Here is a 12,123-nt window from a genome sequence, read left to right as displayed (position 1 = left end):
TCTCTCTCTCTCTCTTTCTCTCTCTCTCTCTCTCTTCCTCTCCATCCCTCTCTCCCTCTCTTTCCCTCTCCCTCTCTATCCCCTCTCTCTCTCTCTTCCACCCCTCTCTCTCTCTCTATCTCCCTCTCCCTCTCTACCCCTCCCTCTCTCTCTCTCTTCCATCTCTCTCTCTCTCTCTCTCTCTCTCTTTCTCTTTCTCCATCTCTCTCTCTCTCTCTCTCTCTCTCTCTCTCTCTCTCTCCCTCTCTCTCTCTCTCTCTATCTCTCACACACCCTCTACATGCCCCTCTCTCTCTCTGTCCCCCTCTCTCTCTCTCTGTCCCAAGATCCCTCATAATTCTGCACACTTTTCTATCAATCGTGCATGGTACAAACACAAATGTTAAATCAAAATTCAAGGAGTGAACACATGTTCAAAGGGGTACGTTAACAAATTTAATATGTATAATAAATATTTATATTTATATTAGTTTATCATATTATTATTTCATATTTATATGTATAATACACTGTCGCTCTTCGGCCGTTTTAAATCTTTGTTTAACCCTTCCGTTTTTAAAGTGTTATTCATCTCCATCGCCCACTTTATTTACTGTCTCCGTCCTCGCTATCTTCATTTCCAAGGCCCATTTCCCCCTTCCTCGTTCTTTTGTTAGAGTCAACATGAGCCCCTTGGTTACCGATCACACCCTCGCACAAGGCCTAGTTTTATGAATGGTGAACACTAAGCAGGACATTTCGACAAACATTGCAAATGCTCGAGGGAAATCATTGTAAGAGACGGATCGTAACATCCTGAATGTGTACAAAACCTGCCAATCACCCTTGCAAAGAAAACTTGACTGTTTAAACGTCAAACGAAAAATGAAGTTTAATATCCAGTGTCCACCCACTCTCACTATATTAACTGCAAAACGTAAATTAGTGAATGCTTGGTTCAGAGGCGGGGCTATACGCACCCCTTACAATCACCCCAATGCATTATGGTTAACAGGGTGCAATTTGAAAAGAAATAATCCGGAGGGCGTTAACACGTTCATAGAGCGTTCATTTGAGTCCCAATAACCTTTTTATGTGTGTGGGCGTGTGTGGGTGAGTGTGTGTGAGTATGTACGTTAGGTATATGCTTGTGTGTGTTCCCTGGGTTGTCATTTCGTAACATAATTATGTGTCAGGATTTGTTTCAAATGGTAATATATCGTTAAGAAAGCTGAAAGAAGAGATGCCGATAGGACATGTACTCCGTGAGTTTTATATTTTGCTGTCTAAACGGCCCTTCTTTTTTTATTCGGTCAATGAGGAAACACAAAGGCCAGATGTTTGTGAAGGTGGGCAGAGGTACACCTACTGTTATACGATCTTTATATGATATTATATGTGTAACGAAATGATTGAACAGAACCCAGTCATGAAATGAAAATGAAAGTCGATTTTAAGATGACGAGAATTTTGTTTGTTTATTTAGAATTCATGCATGATGTTTTTATGGGATGACACGTGAAGTTCCCTTTAAATCACTGGACTGATTTTACGCACTTAAACCTGAATTAAAATTAAGACGCTTTTAACAAATGCGAGCCAAAGATCCCAATTATGACCCAGGCAAAAGTATACTATAAATGTCGAGTGAATGCACTTTTCCTCCCTTTTCAAAGAAAAGACCTTAGATATCTTCAGATGAAGTACGGATAACCCGTTATATTTGGAATTGTTCCGTACCATTCCGTGCCATCTCCATTGATACAAAGCATATATAAGTAAGCAACGGATATCATATCGCACGGAAACATAATGGGAGGAATATGAAACACTTCCTACCCAGCTGCACACCAATGTCAACCAGTGTTAACAAGGTCTAAGTTAGCGACATTCCCTTTACGCTGAGTGTCTCCTTATATCTACTCCATTCAAATAATCTAAAGAAGGACCATGATTAATAATTAAAATCCCAAGTGACATCATGAGACGTTAAAGTAAATACTTTCTTTGTCATGATTTGAAAATCGAAATCCATCCGGTCTTCATGCCACTTTTACGTTTCATTCATAATAGAAGGTTGGCTAAAAGAAGTGGTCGGGAGCAAATATATAAACCGTTATGAATGATTTAGTCGATATATCTGAACAATACTGATATTCAAGAATTCAGTGTTTTTAAAGAAAAATAGTACACGATAGAGAGAGAGAGAGAGAGAGAGAGAGAGAGAGAGAGAGAGAGACAGTCCACCGAGAATTTAACCCGAAGGTTGAGAAAGAAAACGCTACTTCAAAGAAAACCTCAAGATACCATTGAGGCATTGTTATATTTGTTTACCCTTTGTGTATCATCGCACGGGAGTTCATATATTCATTAGCCTGTCATCGCAGTTCTCTCTTTGTTAACTCGTTATATTATTACTATTTAAAACTAGTTTTGCTATTGTGCGTATGCTATCTCGACACCGTAAGCCTGGTGAATTCGGGATAACTGAATATACGTTCGATTTTGGTCATTATTGAGGGCGATGAGGTTCTCATTCCCCTATTCATCAGGGAGTTCATGCAACTGTTATGCATTATCCAAAGGGAAATTAAAATGGGTCATCATGAATGGGAGATCAATAGGAGTCTCGATCCACAATGCCACTCAATTCTATTTCCATAGACAAATATCCTTAGAGGTACACACGAAAACCTGCTAAATGGGGGCAATATTGATTGAACATTACCTTTACATTACTTGTTTTTTTCCCTTCGTCATCATCACATTACGGTCCTGAGATAGGGCCTATATGGAGCATAACGTGAACTGAAATTTGCAAATTGTATCTAGTTTTTCTTTTTAGAAAAAAAAAGTAGTTATTTAGAAATCAATCTGACATGTTCATCGCATTGTATTACTTGTACTGCTGTTGTAAAAAGACGTTTCTTAACCTATATCGTACTCAGAAAAAAGTGTTTAATTCCTGATCCTACATTTGTTAGGAATTAGGATCATAAGTACTTATTAATGTATGTTAAGATTCATTTATAGATTTGAATATCATTCGAGCGTTTTGGCTCGTAGATTCTATTCAATGATTACATCGATACCTTTGATCGAAGCTATTCGTATAAGAAAAGAAATTAAAAATACAAGTGGAGCCTAAAGGGATGGTTGAGTTCTGTTTTCAGACCGCAAATGCCTTCAAAGTGCATGGTTATTGCTTTTATTCTTATCTTTGACATTTATAGTGCCCTTTTAGAACCAAAAATTGCGATAAAGGTAATTTTAGACCTCAAAATGTGTGACATTTAGCCAATGCGATCATACCAATTCAGCTCTACTTTAAAAAAAAAAACACGGTGACCGTTAATTAGTTATTTAATTAAAAATAACAATACATGAGCCGGCTAACTGTGGATAATATAAGCTACACGAAAATGCCAACAAAAAAGCCAACATCGGCATTAGTTGAAATACGACGTAAAAGGTGTTATTTCGTTTTTTTCAACGTTTTTTTCAAATGTTTCAAAATATCCAATATTTTGTGGTTGTACACAAGTATTATTAGAAATCGTTATATTTCAGCCGTCTCTAAACCGATTTTGATCAAACAAAGATGATTTTGTCATTTAAATATTATGTTCTTTCGGATCTGACACTCAGTTTTTCATTATCTCACAAAAAAAATATTTTGTGTAGCGCCCTCTGCAACAGAACTCAACTATCCCTTTAAATCATCAGTGACGTGCCGTGGAATGTGGAATGTGGAAGCTTGTGGACTTTTGTTTACCTTATGTCCTCGTTCTGTGTCCAACATACCCTTACCTACGTGAGTTTGATGCATTTTGTAGTGGTCATTAATCCTATCTCTCTACATGTCACTCAATACGATGACCAGTATTATAAAACACGCCTGGCCTCAAGAAATGAGCACCATTCTTGTAACAGACACGTGATGACACCATAAAAGTTGAAGGTGTCGATAAGTAGCATGTAAAGTGCTCGAGGAAGAAGATGTTGGGCACCATGTCTTGCCACGTTTATGTGCTTGGGTACCCAAGAAATGTACCAATCTATTTCATTTCGTTTCATTTCATTTCATTTCATTTTATTTCAACATGGATGACTTGCTTCAGCTAATGGCTATTTGTCTGCAAGTCCGTGCATACATAATACAAAATTACATACGAAATATATACAATTGAATATAAGACGCAATACAAAGTATACAAATACAACAGTGCCTCAGTCACATTTTTGCGTATTTGGCTTGCGTATTACTTTGTTTTTATGGCAAGCCATTTTAACATTTATTCCTATTTCTTGATATAAAAAAATACCATTGCTTTACAACAGAAAAATCATTTAGTTTAAGCATATCTGCTTGCTTGCTCAAGTCAAGGTATTCATCAATTAAGATTCCAAGGTATCTAATTTGCGTTACTCTTTTGATTACATTTGTTCCTATACCAACATCAGGCACATATTTCTTTCTAATCCGATTTCTACTCCCTTCCAACAAAAACTCGCTATTCAAAACGTCTAGAACAGCGCTTCTCAACCTTTGAAAACTGGAGGCCTACGTTGGCTGATAGAAATATTTCAAGGCCCACCTTACAAAACACTTGAGAAAAAATATCAATAAAACATGACACAAGAAAACAGAGGACGAATTGTAGAGGTAAGCAGTGGTGTGTGTAAGTATTATTGCGTCCTTCACCTGCACATGTTTATCTAGGTCTTCCCAACTGCCCAACTTCCCAACTTCCCAACCAGCGAGTGAGCATGCGAACGAGCGGTAGATTTGGGCGTGTTTAACCCTGAAACACGCTATTGTCCTTTTTATCCATCACGGGTAGAAAAAATCGCAAAGGAGATATAAAACCACAGGCAGGGGGGACCTGAGTATTTCTGGTTGAATATTAATCATCCTGTGTATAAATCTCATGAGTGTGCAAAGTTAGCGAATCGAGCGAACAAAAAAGAAAAGACATTTTTATTATGGTACATGTAAATCTAAGCTGAATTGCAGCTGTGTCATGTAAGATCACACATTCTTTTAAAAAAAATTGTATTATTATCTCGAAAAACATAGGCCTATGTCTTTCTGGCCGACATCCCGGCCCATCAGTTTAGAAGCGCTGGTCTAAAAAGTCCCATATTGCTTAGAGGAAGGTGGAAGGCGCTTTCTGAGAACAGTTTTTGTTATTTTTATTATTATCATAACCATGATAACTGGGTTTCAAGAATGGCATGGTCCCGTGTTATGTTTTTTAATATTTTGCGGTTAAACAAAAGTGTGTTTAAGAAAATGCTACTATAGTTAAAAAGAAATAAAATATACTCTCATGAATTAATATTAGTTCACTGAACATGGGAAAATCAGTGGTGTAACCAGCTCTGGGTGAAGTCCTTCTAAGCCGCACAGCCATATGCATATATGTATTATGAAAAATAGATAACAACTTGCAGTAGATTTCAATACAACATAGTCCTACAGGAATTTTTTCAATACATTTTCCCTCTTACGTATTTCATTTTTTTAAGCCTCCAATGTGAAACTAAAACAATCAAGATGAATACAGTCTACTAGCTTTCGAACTATGACACGAGATTATGTGATACTATTTGACAGAGAAGAGGCAGGTACATGTAGCTTAATCACGTGTTAAAGATTTATGAAGTCGCTTGTTTCACAACTTATGGTGCTTCGCATTGAAAATATGCACCACAGTTAGACGATGGCAATGTAACTTAAATCCGCATTACTAAATTTTGTAAAGTTACCCGTAGTGTGTTTACCGCTAAGATTGTCACCATTTCGATGGCATCACAAAGAACAAAATCTGATGTACCTGTTCTTTTCATACTACTTACTTTAAAGTAAGATGACTTTGTATCTCGCGTTCTATAATTTCCTCTGTTCATATCATGTAGCCCCTCCCCACACCCCTCCCCCGCACCCTCGCCTACATGGTATTCACTTAGACTTGAGGCATGGATGAATGAAGTCAGGAAGACGTGACGTGTTTCTGAGCTAATATTGACCAATTAATCACACTTTCATTGATATCATCCTCTCCCCCTCATCGCATCACATTAGTACTGTACTTTATTCAGGTTAACACCCTATCCACGTGACCTACGTGCTCTCTCAATGATCTTCATATATTAAATAGAATATTACAGGGTACATGCATGAGTGCATGGTACAGTGGTGGTTTGGGTCACGTGGTACTCTACCCGCTCGTTAGTCTATCATACCAGTAAGTGGTCGTCACTCATCATTATTCGTTACCATAGTGATGGTACCAAGAAAATGTGGTGACGAGAAAGAATTTTTTATGGGAACTCTTTATTCCCTCATAACTTACCACCTAAGAGAAGCATGCACATTTTTGTTAATATCAAATCTTACAATTGGCTTATTTGAAAACTTATTCTAAGTTTTATTTTACTTTATTTTGTTTCATTTCCAGTTACGTTAAGGAGTATAACAAAAGCTTAATAGCAAAGAATACAAGCAAACCGGAGTACAATAACTAACAAAAAAGAAGGGTAAAGCGAAACCAGGAAATCCCTGCAGTTCTATACTCCGTAATGTCCCGGTATTCATTTTCTAGACATATACATGGTATATCGGTAAACTGTTATGTTAAACAAGTTATAAAGGGTTGTCATAAAAGTGTAAGCTTGTCAACAAAAGTTGAAAAAAAAATTTGTAGGGGGATTCATATAGTAGTGAGAGAGTGCGTTACAACGCCTTATACCCCGCTTCTCTGGCATTATCATGGTGCTACATAATTTACATTCAAATTAGTCACACCGGAAGAGAGGCAAGACATCACATTAATTAAGTTTGCTCTTCACACTGCTCTCCTCCCGAATTATTAATGATTAATAATATTTAAGAAGTCATTTTTGCGAAGGTGGTGTGAATTACGGATCCGCTGAAATTGCGATTGGACGCTCGTGTTCATCATTTTCTCGAAACCTCTTAACGCATGAGTGTTTCATCTACCTATGTAAACAATTTCCATATCTGTGTAAACACTGGTAAAAATGATACAATATTATGAGCGCACACCCTAACTAACACCGTCATTTCTTCTTTTTATCATTCCCGTTTCTCTAATTCCCTCCCACCTCTACCCCTCTCTTTCTCTCTCTCTCTCTCTCTCTCTCTCTCTCTCTCTCTCTCTCTCTCTCTCTATCTCCTCTCTCTATCTATCTTTCTTTTTCTCTTTCTCTCTCGCTCTCACTTTCTCCCTCTCCTCCTCTTTCTCCCCCTCTCCCTATCCATTTCCTTTATGTATATGTATATTTGCATCCTCGAAGGTCATGATGTGTATTTTGGGGGGATGATTTATCCCATTTTCTTTCCTGATTTTGATGATTATATTTTTTCTTCTCTTGGACATTACATCTTATTAGCATTACGTTTGCCTTCATGGAAACATAACAAACATTTTAAAATTTGAAGGTCTATAATGAATTACTTTGCCTCGTGATATCGAACAATTACATCTCGATGAAGACAAACTTTGAAACGAATTTCGTTCAGGGATTTTCTCCCAGATAAAGAGGATACATGAAAGGTCATAATATGAAGGATTGTTAGAGGGTTGACAGGAAGTAGAGCAACCAGAGGAAAGAGGGAAGTCCGTGTAAGAATGGTACCTTTTTGAGATCCATGAAGAAATAGTCGATGGCAAACCTATCGTCGTGGAAACATCCAAATCAAAACCACCTGCTTACAACGCTATTTCCGTTGATGCTCGTTTTAGATGCTCAAGGAATTCCCGACTTGGAACAAAACCGAAGAGAAAGAAAGAATAATTGTTTTGTTTCACTGAGTCACGTTAGAATTAAACAATTTGGATGGTTCCCTAGGCGTTTTGTGTTCTTATAAAGGTCTCGATCGAAATATTGACTTAAGAAGTGGGAAAAAGGGTTCATAATCTAATAAAATAGTACTAGTTTGAGTGAGCTTTAAAATTGTAAATATTTGATTGAAACTATGTTCTTTTTATCAATAGGTGTACATTTATTGTAAAAGACTATCTGTAGTTTATAATGCAAGCAAAACATGAAAATATTTTAAAATGTTCTCACCTTAAACCTATAATAAAACCAACAGTTTTCCTATTATTTTGACGGGTAAAATCTGAGCACGTGTCACATGAACATAATATTGGATCTAAGACCAAAGACCATGAGGTTGGCCACACGAAAGCTAGTTTTATTAACCGGTTTGAACAAAAGGAGGCAACAAAAGAACCGTTGAGCGATTGTTTTTGAAAAGTTTATCGCATATAAATGAAACTACTTCCGTGCTGTCGGAGATAAATGATTACGAAGTGCAGCTTTTAGTCCTTCTTGTTGCAAATAATTTCAAAATGCATACAGTAGTAAAATAACAGAATAATTCATTTTAAATATACAGTAACAAAAAAAGGTAGATTTGTTACTTTCAAAATGTGGTTCAGGATTATTTTTTTTAAGATTTTGAAGATTACAAGATTGTTCATTTTGTTACGGGTTTAGTGTAGGTAACCCTTTAAAAGAGGGATAGAGCTCAAAACTATTTTGCATCTTTACAAGAATTCTACCATCTCTTTCAAGAAAGTAATCTAGAAATGCGTTATCTTCGAGCGCATCAATATGCCTTTAGGGATTAACTACTTCATATTCTTTACAGACTATCTTCTGTTCTTTGATTGCTATTTCAGAAATGTCACTGTTGCAGAGAACATGGGATGGTTCACAAGAAGGTTGTCATGACAAACTGCTATGATCACGCCCTAGGAATCACAGATCCAGATTTCACTCACCAAGTGACTCTAAAACAACCCGAAGCTTGCCGTTGCCAGATCTGTACATTCTAAGATTTTCCCATATTTGGTTTTTACTATATTTGTTCACTGAGAGGTTTTCCTATGTATTATATCCTTCATAATTGTATGTATTGTAAATGATTTTAATGTTGGTGTTTGGAAAGTAAAGGACCTTTGTTTTTCGTAATTAATTAATCAATGATTCATTTTATAATGATGTCATTCTGACATATTTCTTTTTGTAAAATGCTGCATTAACATGAGTAAGGCTTTATCAAAACATTAAATGACCTATCAACACTTTTAAAACTAAGGCATGCCAATAAACAAAAACGATGAATGTCCAATTCAAGATTTATTTTGCTAATATTAAGCTTCATTTTATTTGAATGACAGGTCAGATAAAGATCATTTTAGACGTCAGGTTTTAAGATCCTCTTGAAAGTCTCCGAGGAACGCGAGAAATCAAACCAATCTATAGTTTATCTTTATCACCAAAAATACGAATGTTAGGAATTTCAAATGCAGACGTGTACTGTAATGTTTAAAGCTACTACTCGCTTCATGTAGGTTTAGTGTTAAGATTGATGTAATTAACACAATAACTATGAAAGGAAAGATAGCATAACTGTACTCGGGTCAAGGGTTAACGTGAGATTAGTAGTGCCTTTTTATGCTGACGGGTTTTATAAACGCATTTTAAAACAAAGCAAAATAAACTACTTCGAACACACTATTAAAACAAAATTGATTTTGCTTGAACTGTTCACTATTCTTCAAACATTATTTCGATGGATTTATTCACAATTTCAATAATTCTATTATATATTTTTTTAAAACGAAGTTGATAATACTAGTGTGATTTTATGGTTAAAGAGTAATGTGTACGATACATGAAAGTGTCCTGTCATAAAGGGAATGATATCCAGTTAATCTATATTTGATTAACGGGAAATTAAACCTTAATATCAAATACTCTGGAGGAAAGTAGGACAAATCAGAGAAGTAGACTGGGAAAAGTTTTAATTAAGTCGGACAAATATTGAGAAAGTAATACATTTTCAAAAGGTGCAATCACTATAGGTATGGGCTCTACAAAATTGGCTGAATCGGTAATATCTCTGCGATGTAGTAGCGGACAACTCTCCTGTTTGTTCCAAGACACGAAATTACTAAAATTTATATTTTATACAAATTTATGTCTCAGAAAGGTTTATTCTCTTTGGAGGACCTGTAATAATGATAAGCTATCCATAATATATTTTTAGTGTTGCAACAAGAGAGAAGGCTCTTAGGAGAAAAACAGGAATAAATGATATTTTGTACACAACAAAAGGGAGATTTATGCGCGACTACGCCACAGTCTCATGACCAAACTGCCAAATTGAGATTCGCATAGACTTATTAGTGATCTCATATTTAAAACGATGATAACTTTATTATTATTTGTTCGATTTAATTCGACATTTTATGTATCTTATTTTCTGCCTTAATAAAAATGAACTTATCACAAGGGATGGATTTCCTTTTTATGTCTTTAACTGAGGTAAAGATTAAGCCTTTCTTATATCAGAGCATCAAATTTTGTCAAAGTGAAAGTCTCTATTAAACGATTTTAGTTCATATATGAGAAATGTGCTCTTCAAAAGACCGTATAAATGGATTTATTCAGCTGCATCGTCTATATCTTCAGTAATGGCAAAGTACCCCCCCCCCTTAATCATCTGAAGAATATTGAATGTGAATATATGCTAAAAGTATGTTTACGTGCTTTTTATTTTTTTCAAAATAATTTTAAAATGAGACTTGTGTTATATTTTATGCAAAGTTGTAGCCTTTAATGGAAGGATCTTCTCGATAGAAAAGTTCCCCTGTAAAGATAATCTCTTCTCGGGTGATCACTTTGGCTGTCTAGTAGTATGCTTTCAAGCCTTTAAGAGCATGTTAAATGCCATTTTCAAATATCCCCATTGTTCACGAGTCTTTAAATCACAAATGACAAATAGGACTTTGAACTAATTACTAATCAGAAGAAATGAAGATCAGTGCCCACTCGTTGACTGGACCCATCCAGCTGAAAACAAGAACGAGTTCTAATTTGACGCCAATGTTATCTTCTAATTCAGAGATTGGTTTCAGTGTAAATAACACCTTACTAGTATCTATCAAATGAAACCTCTCATGACTTTATACTGGAGCTGTGATAATGCGATGATATTCATACAAAGTGTAAACATATAATAATGCGTGTTCTCTTACTTTTCAGTACTAGAAAGGGTAAAATTTCATCGATTTGTACGTAGTTTAGGTGACAAATTAGGTTCGCTTTACATTGTGATGGCGCTTGAAATTTTGAATGAAAATTAAAAGAACAAAATAGTAAGTATGGTGAATATTGTCAAATAAAATGTAAGATTATCTGTGAAAATAATGGGTAGGAACAATAAAAACGTCTGATATCAAGCACTTCATATTAATTTCAAAGTGTCTTTGGTTATCTAATCACGGGAGTCGCATTAGATGATATGGCTGTATGTACATGGTGACTGAGCAGGATCGGTAGTGAGCATGGTGATACTTCAAATTTCAAGTAGTATAAATCTAATTTCAAGTAGTATATCCAAGTGCATGCGATTGCAAAAAAATAATAACCAGCAAAGGACGTAATAATAGTAGCAGTAGTAGAAGTATTAGAAGATGTAAAAGTAGTAGCAGTAGTAATAATAATATTAATAGAAGTAGTAGTAGCAGTGTAAATAGTAGGTGTGGTACAAATAGAAGCAGTAGTAGTAGTACAGGTGAAGTAGAAGTGGTAGAAATGGTTGTGGTAGCAGAATTAGTTGGAGGAGAAGTAGTTGAAGTAGTAGAAGAAGTAGTAGTACTACTACTAGTAGTAGAAGAAGTGGATACTAGTAGAAGTAGCAGAAGCAGTAGAAGATGTGGAAGTAGTAGTGTTAATATTATTATTCATTTAATCAGTATCATTAGTAGTATAATTATAAGAAGAAGTAGAACTAGAAGTACTAGTAGTAGTTGTTGTAGTAGAAGAAGTAGAAGTAGTAGATATGGTAGTAGTAGTAGTAGTTGTTGTTGTTGTTGTAATAATAGTAGCAGTAGTAGTAGATGTTGTAGTAGTAAAATTAGAAGTAGAAGTAGTAGTAGTAGTAGTAGTAGTAGTAGTAGTAGTAGTAGTAGTAGTAGTAGTAGTAGAAGTGGTAGTAGTATTAGTTTAGGTAGTGGTAGTAGTAATAGTAGTTTTGGGTAAGGAATGGAAATTTAGTCTCTGTGTGTGTGGGAGGGGGTCGTTTGCGGATATCCGTGT

The 12,123-nt window shown here is 35.7% G+C and overlaps 1 protein-coding gene across 3 annotated transcripts in view; it reads left to right on the top strand.

Annotated features, from left to right (window-relative positions):
• LOC763375 (bursicon subunit beta-related polypeptide) overlaps positions 1–9,485 on the top strand; it is a 29,178-nt gene extending 19,693 nt beyond the window's left edge. For 2 of the 3 annotated variants that reach the window (XM_011662958.2, XM_011662959.2), the window contains exon 3: positions 8,697–9,485. In XM_011662958.2, coding sequence (XP_011661260.1) covers positions 8,697–8,852 — 156 coding nt within the window. In that variant the 3' untranslated portion in view covers positions 8,853–9,485. The remainder of the gene's footprint in view (positions 1–8,696) is intronic. The other variant, NM_001110247.1, reaches the window with a different exon arrangement.
• The last annotated feature ends 2,638 nt before the right edge of the window (positions 9,486–12,123 follow it).

This window comes from Strongylocentrotus purpuratus, unplaced genomic scaffold (assembly GCF_000002235.5).
Source record: "Strongylocentrotus purpuratus isolate Spur 01 unplaced genomic scaffold, Spur_5.0 spur5_scaffold_19, whole genome shotgun sequence".
Classification (NCBI taxonomy): Eukaryota; Metazoa; Echinodermata; class Echinoidea; order Camarodonta; family Strongylocentrotidae; genus Strongylocentrotus; species Strongylocentrotus purpuratus.
This window is presented reverse-complemented; position numbering and strand designations above follow the sequence as displayed.